Source organism: Convolutriloba macropyga, chromosome 2, assembly GCF_964194025.1.
Source record: "Convolutriloba macropyga chromosome 2, txConMacr16.3, whole genome shotgun sequence".
Taxonomy (NCBI): domain Eukaryota; kingdom Metazoa; phylum Xenacoelomorpha; order Acoela; family Convolutidae; genus Convolutriloba; species Convolutriloba macropyga.
The window spans coordinates 67,510,598-67,523,357 of record NC_134469.1 but is presented as its reverse complement, the minus strand read 5'-3'; the positions used below and the strand labels follow the sequence as shown (position 1 = coordinate 67,523,357).

Here is a 12,760-nt window from a genome sequence, read left to right as displayed (position 1 = left end):
TGTTACCGCCTTCCCTCATAAAACTATCAACAACAGTGTCGGTACGTAAAAAACTTGAGGTTCCTCTGGGATGCGAGCAATATCTGCTTGTTTCCAATTTATCGGTTTCGAAAATTTGTGGGTGAGAGTGGACAAAAAAATCAACTTACATTTCTTGCATTGACACACAATTAGAATTTTATCAAATTTGTTTTTGAAATTAAAATGGTCTTCATTGACCATTTTTTGTCTAATTTAGAACATTCGGCCCCCACTCAAAGTTGAGTTCTAATCATCTGGTTTATTTCAACTCTAGACTTGTGCTAAAAATTATTTTCTGTCGAGTACTATTATTTTTTTAATCAAATATTTGGGTGTTAATAGTGCAACGCAAGCATCAATAAGCGTTGCAAAATTGAATTCATGTTTTAGTCAACACTGATTTAGTTCAACTTTTTTATTTACATGCAGGTAGCCAAATTCATAAAAACGTAACAGTCTAACTGTCCATAACTGTCCATAAACGTAACAGTCTAACTGTCACAGAGTGACGATTTGGAATTCACGCCCTCATTGCATTCGTCTCTCTGAACAAACAAGTGAGACCTTCTTTCAAATATATTATTCTTTAACCACTTTTTTCAAACACAATATTCTCATTCCCTTTATGGCAACAGTTCAGTGATGATTGATTGTGGTCCACATGATAACCATTTTGATTATAATAGTTCTGCGCCAACGGTCTACCAAAAAAGCTGAGTTCCAATTCTAAAGATTCACGACTTCAATTGGTCTATTAATTTACTATTTAATACAAATAGTTTACTAATTGATCTTCTCATTTTTGATATCCTTCTTGCCAAGTCATCTTGAGTTGGACGCTTTGGACTGGTTTTCACGTTCTCAATGATCCGATAGTTAATCAATCCTTTCATATATCAGTTCTCTTACGCTTTTTTATCACGGGATCGAACAACTATTTATCTGATGAGATGTTTTTTTCCAAGAAGGAGAGCTCTAGTTGTAAATTTCGTTTTTTTTTGTAGTGGTTCTCCTGATTTTTCTATTCAAAAAATTGGTCCGAAATGGAAGTTTTTTGGAGCCGCGTTTTGCTGAAAACGCTTGTTTTTCTAACCAACACCTCAATTAATTTTCAAAACAAAAATTTGAATTGTGCTTCAGTTGCAAAAGAACAAGCAAACTAAATTCTGGACAAAAGTGAAAAGAAAGTTATTGACAGGTTGGGAAAGGGCAAGAAGTAGAAAGTGAACTTTGTGAAACAATTGCATATTTTGAGGAACAAGAATTGCTTTATAATATACAGGATATCAGAGTTTACAATTTTTTGACCCTAATTCTTCGCATCCTTAGGGCAAACTCACATTGTTGTTATTTTGACTAATTTTGTGAGTTTTATAGGGTGCTGTGACATTTCATCGATTTGTGAGTATACATATACATGATATATATATATATATATATATATATATATATATATATATATATATATATATAGATATACGGAAAATAATATTTCTTAAAATGTTTTCCGTCCTAATTTCTACTTTGAGGACCTCGTCGTTCTTGGATTTGTGGATATATTCTTTGTTTTGCCCATCATACCATTGCAACAAAATCAGCTTCTTATCGATACTGAATTGAACATTTTTGCAAATCTGAGCAAACTTGATGTGGGTAGCTGTTCTGTGGCTTTTTAAGATTGTCAAACCGCATTCAAAATTTTATCGGGGCAAGTTTTGGGTTTGATTGTTTTTGAGCAACCATATTGATCTGCTGGTATCAATTTGAGGAGTTTCTGCTGGTGGTTTCTAACCTCATTCCAAAGTTTATGATTGTTCATTGATCGACAAAGCAACTAGTATATACTATCTGAACGTTGGTGTTCCTCAAGGTTCGACATTGGGCCCTGTTCTCTTTAACATGTCCTAACACTTTTTTGTGACCTGATTGATGAAAATGATTTAATGTGCCAATTGTATGTAGACGACACACTTCTATGTTTCGAATATAAATTTGACAATCAAGCTATTCATGAGAAAATGAAAAGGCTACTTGATGTTCTCAGCAATCGGTTTTCCTCAGCAGGGCTGAAAATACATCCAGATAAAACTGATCTAGTCTTAATTAAAACAGTGAAATCAACATTTTCTTGGTAACACGTCAATGTGCTAAATGAAAAAGTTGATATAAAAGCGGAGCTGATATCTATTGGGGTATTTCTTGACAATAGCTTAAACTACCGGAAAGATATAGTAGCAGTTACTTTTTCCTGCTATTTTCAATTTCAAAAAGTGAATAGCATACAAAGATTTTTGGATTTCGAAAGTCGACATATGCTTATAAGAAATTGAGTACTAGGTAGACTGGACCAGTGCGATTGTTTGCTTGCTGGAGTGTGTGCAAAAGGCCCACAGAAACTTCAGAAAGTACAAAAAATTATAGTTGTCGTTTTATTTATGGTCTTCACCGTTTTAGTAGTACCTCATTTCACATGCACGATCTTCACTGGCTAAAAATACAGCAGAGAGTAAAATTCAAATTGTTGTGCTTCGTTTACAATGCCCTCTTCAAAGCAGAACTTCTACCTCCTTACCTCAGCGTTTTCCAACCTGCAACTGGAAAGAGATCTTCCGACTCAAGAAAATTTGAATGCCCTAAAAACGGAATGCTATTGGTTGTAAGACCTTTGAACACATTGGAGCCAAATTTGAAATCAAATACCGGCAAAGCCGAGATCAGCAGACAAACTTATGGTTTTGAAGAAAAAATTGAAAACGCATTTCTTTCAACAGCACAAATTACCATTGAGCACGACGCACTTCTGAGTTCTAGAAGAAGTGCCTAAACAAGTCCGATGATGATGATGATGATGATGATGATGATGATGAAGAAGAATAACGGATTAGTAAAGAGTTACTGCAATTTGTGTGGCAAGTTTGGGATCAAATTTAACGATAGTTTTTTTATTCCGACCCCCACCTAAAGAGGAGGAAATATATCCTCAACTTGCTCAACTTATATATCGTTGAGAGTTGTGGTATCATAAGAGAGCGCTTTAAGTGTAAAATATGTAAAAAATAAATGCAATTTAGAAAATAATTCGGAAATTTTTCTTTTATTTGTTCTCCTTTTTTGTAATTCTTTGTCCGAAAAAATAAATGTTGTTTAATTATACTCAATGCGCTCAGTAGTATTAAAACCTTTGTTTTTTGCGATGATAAATTGTCTTATATTTGGACTAATTTGTTGATAATTTCATTTTTTTCATCTTCAAATTTATCACAAATCGGTTATGTTAACTAAAACTGCTAATATTTCTCAAGAGAACCGAAATAAAATCTTCGTAAACTAATACAAGGCTAGTTGAACTTTTTGTCTAGCATCGTTTTGTAAAGCAGTTTTGATTTTTGTAACCGATTTATGTCTATTTAGCGCAAATTTGTTTGTTAATGCAGTTGTTTGGATATATATTCGATTTCTTGTGTTAACATTATAAATAATTAACGTATTTATGATGGTTGCAATTACAAATCTCATTTTAGCTGTCTGCAACCCACGTGTCTGGAAAGAACAGTCCCAGACACAACATTCTCCCAAAATATAGTCCCAATTTGAAAAAATTGTTAAAAACAAAATGGACAAAATAGTCGAATGAAATCAGACAAAAAGTACAAGATACAATAGTCCCAAAAACCATTGAGAAAAGTGTAAATTTGTTCTACAAAAAATCACCAAACTTACTTACTCTAGGACATAGGTTTATCAATGAATTGCTTTTAAGGGATGTATATTAGATTTAATAAAACAATTGGTTAAAATGCTTAATATGGCAAACACTGTGTTATCATACAATCATATGAATAAACTAAGGACTTTGTTCTTTATGTGCTTATGTTTCTTTCAACGTTCAGTTTGTACAATTTCATCTGGGACTGTTTTGTCTTGAACTGTTTTGTCTGTTTCTCGAAGTACAAACTATTTGGATTACATTGGATGTTGTGTAATTTTAAGTTCTGTTCTATTTTTTGTCTCTGTCAAGGAGAGATTAAAATCGTGGGTAGTTCCGATGTATCAATTTTCCAAAATAACTTTAAATGAAGCAAGAAATTAGTGTTTATTTTTTGGTTTTTAAAGAAATTTTTCTTTCGTGCTGCAGTGAGTAAAAAAAACTATTTTGTTTTCTGCTCTTTTCCTTGATTTGCGTATCAGGATCCTATTTAAGTGATTTTTGTGTTCTAAATATGCATATATGCCGTTATTGGATTCAATATATTAGCCGCTATTGCTTCTTTTTTTGTTTATCTATACTGTGAAATTGTCGTTCCAGAAACAAGTTTTTACTGTGATATATCGAGAAGTGGGGAACTTAGCAACTTAAGTTAAAACTTCGATATATAAAGAAAACTTTCTTACCCGATATTTGGTGAAGTGAAATTGAAAAATGGCTTCTAATTTGAACCGAATCGTCGGTTCAAATTTGTTCATACCACAAGTTTATCAGCGTACCTAAACCATAAACTTGTGTGATAGATTCGACCTTCCCACCACCAGATATGATCAGAAATCAACTCTCCAACCCTCCCAGTAGATAAAAATGACATGTTCTCAGGTAGGCAAAACAATGTGTTAAGTGCCAAAAACTGCACTAGTACTTGCCATATACGCCAAGGGGAAAACTTGTTCACAACTAAGGTGTAAGTTAACCCATATCAGTTTATGTATATCTAGACGGATCTGTAAATTTTCATACTGATATGGACTATAAATACCTGTGAAATTTTGTACTTTCAGGCGATTTTGAATTCAATTCTTAAAATAATAAAATTCTTGTTACTCGTGCTTGAGACCACGACAATGGTGTCCAGACCACAAAGCGACCGACAAACATTGGATCCGCAGAATGCTGAATCTTGTACACTGCGTGGATCATGTCTTTTGTGGTGAAATGTCGCGCAGAGAAAAAAGAAGATAAAGTCAACACCGATGGTACGATCGTGGACCTACAGGTAACAAATCTCTTTCTTAGTATATGCGGCCAGGTTGCACTTCATAAACTTAGGAGCCTTATTTAGGATCCAAGATTGATCCAAAGCTAGCTCTGCTAATGTTGTTTGTCCATTATGAACACTTAATTATTCGAATGTTCTAGATTTTGATATTTTGTTAGTTAAAATCTCGAAAATAGATGCTGCGTTCTTGATAATCAACGAGTAAAATTAGCAAAAAAAGGCAAAATTTTAATTACAGGGCACTCTCAATGGAGTTTGAAGTATAAAAGCCCCATTTTGAGTCTAAAAAGATTGTGCTGGCGGTGTTTGGGTCTGTTTTTCCTGTAAATTTAATCGAACTGGACTTAAGAAACTTATTTCGTGCTGTTTTTGATGAAAAAATCTTAACTTTGAAAAAATTAGCCAGAAATTTTGACAAAACTACAAAAAAGATTTTTGTCTTTACAAACAAAAATCAACAACACTTTTTAAAAGAACTAACAAATTTTAGGAAAATTGGCGAAGTTTTAGCCAAAAATTCAGAAAAATGTGAATAAAATCTCAACGGAATTCACTCTATTTTCTCAAATTTTAAATCTCGATAACTCCCTGTAAGAAACGAACATTAAGAAAATCTTTTTCATTCCATATTCTACGCTGGACAAGCTTTCTAATGATAACCCATTTTTGTATATAGTTCTTTCCGCCACAATAGGGGTCGGAAAAACAATTCACTAATTGCTCATCTCATTTTTGATATCCTTCTTGCCAAGTCAATTTGAGTTGGACGTTTTGGACTGCTATTCACGTTACTCACCGATCTGATAGACAGTTAATCAATATATCAGTTCTCTTACGCTTTTCACTTTATCACTGGATCGAACAACTATTTATCTGATGAGATATTTTTTCCCAAGAGTGAGAGCTCTAGTTGAAAATTTTGTTGTTGGTAGCTTTTTGAAGAGGCTCTCTTGATTTTTTTCTAATTAAATTGGTCCAAATTGGAAATCTTTTGGAGCCGCGATTTGCTGAAAACGCTTGTTTTTAACCAATACCTCAATTTATTTGCAAAACAATAAAAATTTGAAATTGAGCTCCAGTTGCAAAAGAAGCAAAGTGAATGCTGGTCAGGTGAGCTGAAAAGTGAAAAAGAAAGTTGTTGACAAGTTGGGAAAGGGTAAGATGCAGAAAGTGAAATTTGTGAAGCAATTGCATGTTTTGAGGAACAAGAATTATTTATAGATATATACAGGATATCAGAGTTTACAAATTTCTGAACCTATTGATTTTCTTCCATTGTTTTCATTGTTGTCATTTTGACTAGTTTTTTTATTTTTATAGGGTGCTTTGACTTGTCAGCGATTTGTGAGTATATATATATATATATATATATATATATATATATATATATATATATATATATATATATATTCGTTAAATCGTACTTTTTGAAATGTTTTTCGTCCTAATTTCTCCTTTCACGACCTCGTCGTTCATGGATTTGTGGATATATTCCTTCTATTGCCCATAATACAATTGCAACAAAATCAGCTGCTTATCGATGCTGAATTTCTCCTTTTTGCACATGTGAGAAAATTTGATGTGTGATGGCTGTACGGCGGTATTTTAAGATTGTAAAAACGAATTCAAAAATTTATCAGGGCGAGTTTTGGGTTTGATTGTTTTTTCGTAACCATGTTGATCTGCTGGTATCAGTTTGAATAGTTTCTTCTGGCGGTTTCTAACCTCATTCCAAAGTCTATGATTGTTCATTGATCAACAAAGCAACAAGTATAACGGAATAATAAAGAGTTACTGCAATTTGTGCGGCAAGTATGTTGTCAATTTTAACGTTAGTTTTTTTTTATTCAGACCCCAACTTAAAGAGGAGGAAATATAAGCTCAACTTGTTCAGACAATTTGTTTTTGTACCAATCGATTTGTTTATCGTGGAGAGTTGCGGTATCATAAGAGAGCGCAATAAATGTAAAATTTGTAAAAAAAATATACTTCTTATGATAATTCGTGAACTTTCATTTGTTCAAAAAAAGATATACGTCGTTTATATATATTAAGTGTGCTCAATAGTAATAAAGCCTTCATTTTTTTTCGATGATAGAGTTTTTAATATTTGGACTGTTTTTGCCAATAATTTCACTTTTTGGTTTTCAAGTTTTTCTAAATGAAGAATATCAAAAAATCGGTTATATTAACTAAAACTGCTAATATTTCTCAAGAGAACCGAACTAAAATCTGCTTACGCAATCTTCGTAAACTAATACAAGGCTAGTTTAACCTTTTGTCTAGCAAATTTTGAAACAACCGTTTTGATTTTTCTACCTATTTATATCTATTTAGCCCAATTTTGTTAATTTTTGGAGTCGTTTGGTTATAATTTTGTTTTTTTTTGTGTAAATATCATGAATCTTTACCTATTTATGATGGTTGCAAATATTAATCTCATCTTAGCTGTATGCAATCTGAGTGTCTGGACAAAACAGTCTCTGACAAATTAGTCCCGTTTTGTAAAAATTGTTTACAAACTGTTGAAAACGAAATACTCAAAATAGAATAAGGAAACCATACAAAAATCCCCCAAAAATAGTCCCAAAAATATTAAAAAAATTGCAAATTTGTTCTACAAAGAATTGCAAGCATAATCTACTAATTTTGCTATCTTTTTTAAAGCCCCAAAAATAGATAAAAGTTGTTTCAATATATGAAAAATGCTCATTAGTAAAAGAGCCTTCGTCTTTTGCGATCCTACAGTTTCTTATATTTGGACTCAATTTGCTGATATTTTCAAGTTTTTTAAATGAAGAATATCACAAAATTGGTTACTTTATTATTGAAATTAAAATTTATAAATTGTTAATTTATTAGCTTTTAATTTTATTGGATATTCAAATTTATTAGGTTATTAACTAAAATTGCTAAAAGTTCTCAAGAGAACCGAAAAAAAAATCTGCTCACACAATTTCCGTAATCTAACACAAGGGTAGTTGAACCTTTTGTCTAGCGACATTTGGAAAAGCAGTTTTGATTCCTTTTTACCAATTTATGTCTATTTAGCGCAATTTTGTTTATTTTTATCGTTTGGATATATTATCAATTTCTTGTATTAATATTATAAATAATTATGTATTTAAAATGACTGCAATTATTTATCTCATCTTAGCTGTCTACAATCCCTGGACAGATCAGTCCCAGACACAACAGTCTCCGACAATATAATGCCAATTTGTAAAAACTGTTTAAAAACAAAATGGACAAAATAGTTTAAAGAAATCAGACAAAAACTTCCCAGATACAATGATCTCAAAAAATAGTTGAAAAATTGCAAATTTGTTCTTCAAAGAATTAGCAAACTTATTCTATGAATTAAGTTTATCAATGCAATACTTTTTTGGATGTAATCTAAGGACTTTGGTTTTTATGTGCTTATGTTTCATTCTATGTTCAGTTTGTACAATTTCATTTGAGACTGTTTTGTCTGGGAATATTTTGTCTGAAGATGTTTTGCTTCTTGGGACTGTTTTATAGGGGATTAATTTGTCTTGAACTGTTTTGTCTGTTAATCGGAGTACAAAATATTTGGATTATATTGGATGTTGTGCATTTTTAAGTTGTGATCTCATTTTTTCACTCTGTCAATGGGAGATTAATTATAACATTACAGATTTTAGGCACGGTAGAAAAAAAATTGAGCAACAGTGTGGGTAGTTCTGATGTATCAGCTTTCCAAAAAATAACTTTGAAATGATGGAAGAAATTAGTGTTCACTTTTTGGTTTTTAAAGAAGTTTTTTTTTCTCGTGCGGCAGTGAGTGAAAAAACCGCTTTTTTCTGCTCTTTTCCTTGATTTGCCTATCAGGATCCTATTTAAATGATTTATATGTTTTAGATGGGAATATATGATGTTATTGGATTTAATATATTGGTCGCTTTTGTTTCTTTTATTTATACTGCGATATTGTGGTTTCAAAAAAAGTTTTTACTTATTTCTGTTTCGCAATTTTTCTTTGCTTATTTCATATCAAATGGTCTCGTTGTTTGCGGGTCACCTCGATTGCTATTCAAGCCGTTGTTTAGTTCGTTTTGAGGGTTGATATGAATAGAGTTAGACTTTCATTATTTGTAATTTCGCGAATTTAGGTGCTTGATTTCTATTGAATCAAATGTTCGGCCCAGTCCATGTTACTTCATGCCTCTGAAATCTAAAAATAGCACCACTGCTACGAAAGTCAGTGCATAAATGAGTGTCCATCAAGAATCTCTGAGAATCTATCACTCTATTTTGTATCGAAAGTTTCATACATCTACTTCATTTGCATTAAACCAATAATATGTATGAGCGGGGTTCGAACATTAGGTATAAACCCACATTACCGCGCCTCATGGTTTCAACTATACGTTTTTTATCCAGACAATTTGTTTTAGTTTTTTCCAAAAGGCAATTTTTGCGTTTTATACTCTGTGCTGTTTTCCCCTTTTTTTGGTTGTTTTTGAGGGGTCCACAATTACCCAGTTGAAGATTGAAATCGATAAAATTAATCGTACAGCATAGATTCAGGCGTCTGCATGTTGGTTTCAGAATCTAAAAGTGATGAACCCTCTTCGCTCTCTTCGTGCCTTGAAAATTCAAAAAGCGACACTTCATTTGACACGAAAAGATATTATTTAGAAGAGTTAACGATACATATAAAGCATAGCCCCATCATGGTAAACATACTGGGAGGGGGGGGCTATAATGGGAAAGACTCAAATAAATTTCGTATAGAAAATTTTGGTACAGATATTTAGAAAAGTAAACTTTTTAGTCCTTTTCTGTAACACTGCTACTAATTACTCGTGATTTTTCGATTAGTACAAAGTTATTTTCAATAATTGTTGACCTCGGATACCGGGCTAATTGTCAACAAAATCACACCATTACAAAAGAAAGGCATACAAAAACGATGGGCTGCAACAAAAACTGAGAACACAAATTTTGATCTCTCTCACAAATGACGATCAATTATAACACAAAATAGAGGTCAGGGTCTTTTGATAGAAAAATAGCCGTAACAAGAATTTCCCGAAGTCACAAAAAATGCAAAATTGTTGAACTGATAAAAACTATTGGCTCAAATAGCTTCATGGACTTGACAAAAGCCCAAATAACAAAACGCCCAGATCTTGTAAAAAGCTACAACTCCAACAAAATTTTTGTTTGCAGATTTCCAGATGACGATTTTTTTTATCGGCCTATTAAGGCAAAAAATTAGTTGTCGAAGGTCGACATCGGAACTGGTGACCAAATGAGACCATTATTTTTCACTCAGATTCAGTAGTTAGTTTCGGTTTGTGATCTTTATCTGATTATCAGGACATCATAGAGTCATATATGACCTGCTTGTATGATTACCGGTAATTTTGTATGGTCGTCAGCCCGGGTAGGAACCGTTTACCTGTCTTATAGTTATGTATAATCAAGTTGTACAAAATCGAAATGGAAAAATGAAAGATGATATGTGTGCATAGGCAGGCAACTTTTAGTCGCATAATTCTTGTCGATTGTCGTTTTATCAGTTATTGATTTCCTCTTTTGCTCCACTACAGTTAAAATGTTTTTTCTAATCTTATAAATGGAAAGGCTATTTAAGTTAGAATTCCCACTCCTGTAGTTGTACTGACCTCGAACTCTGTGGTACCCACAATTTGGAGCCATCTGTTTCCTCGTAGAAGCGGGCAATTCCTGCCAGAGGCACGAGAAAAATGAATAAGCCAATCAAAATACCCGCCCAGGGTCTTCTCCCGTTGAACATGCCAATTCTAGAAACAAAAAGTAGCCTGGTTATTCACAACAATAAAGATCACATCAGTAAATGAGTTCAGGACTAAATTAATGAATGTTATTTGAAAATGCGCAGAACTTTTGAGTAAGGTGCGCTAAAATTGCTATATGCGCTGAAATTGGGCAATAAATGTGCAGAAATTGTCCAGCTTTCGAACAATTGAAGCACTTTTAAGCCGACCCTTACGCATATTATATTGTTTAAGTTCACAAAATAAACTTTGCATCCTAGGTCATTTTGTAACCTATTGACACAACCTTAAACATTGCAACTGTTTTTTTTGTAGGGGACAGATGCAAAAGATTTCCATAATTATTAAAATGAGGGTGAAAATTTTCGATATAGTTGATATATGAAGAAGGGGTGAACATAGTCGCATATTTATCAGGTTTGGATATTTTTTTTAATTTTCACAAAGTAACATGCCGATTAAGGGACTTTTGTTTCCTGCAAGCAGTTGTTTCCTGCACTGAAAATTATTTTTTTTTTGAAAATTAGTAAAATCCTACTTGTAAAATATGCCCTCAATGAACCCCGTGACGACATTTGAGCATTTTTCGAGACATCCACAATTGAGAGCATTGCAGGCGTCATCCGACATGGGTTCCTCATTTTCGGAGCTGTTATCTCGAGTTGAAGTGTCTTTTGTTGATCCGTTTGTAACTTTGTAACTCGGCGACTGTAAACTATTTTCACTTTTCGGCACTTCGCCAGAAATAGTTGGTTCTACAGTCATTATATTTGAGCAAGAATATGTACTTAAGTTCAAAAGAGTTGACTAATATCGCTTTTAAATTTACGTTCTTTTGTATAAGTTTTGCCAAAGATTTGGTTTCGTATGAGTTCAACGTTCAATATATTAAATGTATGAAAAGTCCCAACTTTTTTGTATTACTGAGCGAGAGTTTTTGCTGCACATATCGTGATAAACAATAAATCAATTTATGTGTAATTGTTTTATACAAAACGTACTGAAAATCTATGATGTAATTTATTAGGTAAAACCAGGCCAATTAAAAGCAAAGTGTAGAAGAATAGATTTGAAAAAGTAAAGGGATAATAATTACTTCGCACATTATGTGCAGATAATTTTTGAGAAAATATATGCCAACAATATTCTAATGTAATTTAATGTACAGTTTTATTTCCCCGTAAAAATGGAAAAGTTGTAAAGATAGTGCGTTTCTCTGACAAACCAAAAAAATAATTTGAGGCAACGAAACGAATTTAATCAAAGAGTGCAAATTTAAAACTCATCAACCGTTAACTCAATTTGAGAGTAATTGGTTTGTACCATCAGACGTTTGCAAATTTAAACAGTCTTAATTCATTATGTTCAAATGGAGACCGAAGGATAAAGTGGAAATATGTAATGCGTTTTATATGGCCTATAATTCCATAACGGTATATTGATATGCTGCTTTCTTATGTTTGCTAACAAACAGGAAAAGCTGCCGATTGAAGGAAAGCACGCGTAATATCCAATTGCTACGCACTGTGATGTAATTTTTTTTTCATAAAAATAGCAGATTGTTCTTCACTCAAAACGCACTCCACTGAACTCTACTGATGTTTCTGCAAAAGCTAGACTTTAATTAAAAAAATTGAATTATTTCCAAATGCAAAATTGATCGCTCGTATTGATCAAGTTTATCAATGAAAATAAAAGTTCCGAAAAAACTGGATTAAATTATTTGATCAAACAGGCTTCAATTTTCAAGGTATCCCCTATTGTTCCGATAGTATTGTCTCGACCCCACTTAGTGGGGGACTATGTACTCAAATAGGTTTTTTCTTTTTATTGTTCAGTGAATTTTGGCCGATCGATATATTAATCGTAGAGAATCTTGAGTGGTATCATTAGCAAGCTTTTCAAGCGTAGACTTTAAAATTAAAAAAAAACTTTCTTTCAATTTCCATGTTTTCGAGGAGTTAT

General features: G+C 32.7%; 1 protein-coding gene across 1 annotated transcript in view; it reads right to left on the bottom strand.

Moving 5' to 3' along the window:
• LOC142334635 (patched domain-containing protein 3-like) overlaps positions 1 to 12,244 on the bottom strand; it is a 93,677-nt gene extending 81,433 nt beyond the window's left edge. Inside the window, exons 1-2 of the mRNA XM_075382828.1 lie at positions 11,334 to 12,244; positions 10,664 to 10,801 (exon numbers count right to left, since the gene is read on the bottom strand). Of these exons, the coding sequence (XP_075238943.1) occupies positions 10,664 to 10,801; positions 11,334 to 11,560 (365 nt within the window). The 5' untranslated portion in view covers positions 11,561 to 12,244. The remainder of the gene's footprint in view (positions 1 to 10,663; positions 10,802 to 11,333) is intronic.
• Between the last annotated feature and the right edge of the window lie 516 nt (positions 12,245 to 12,760).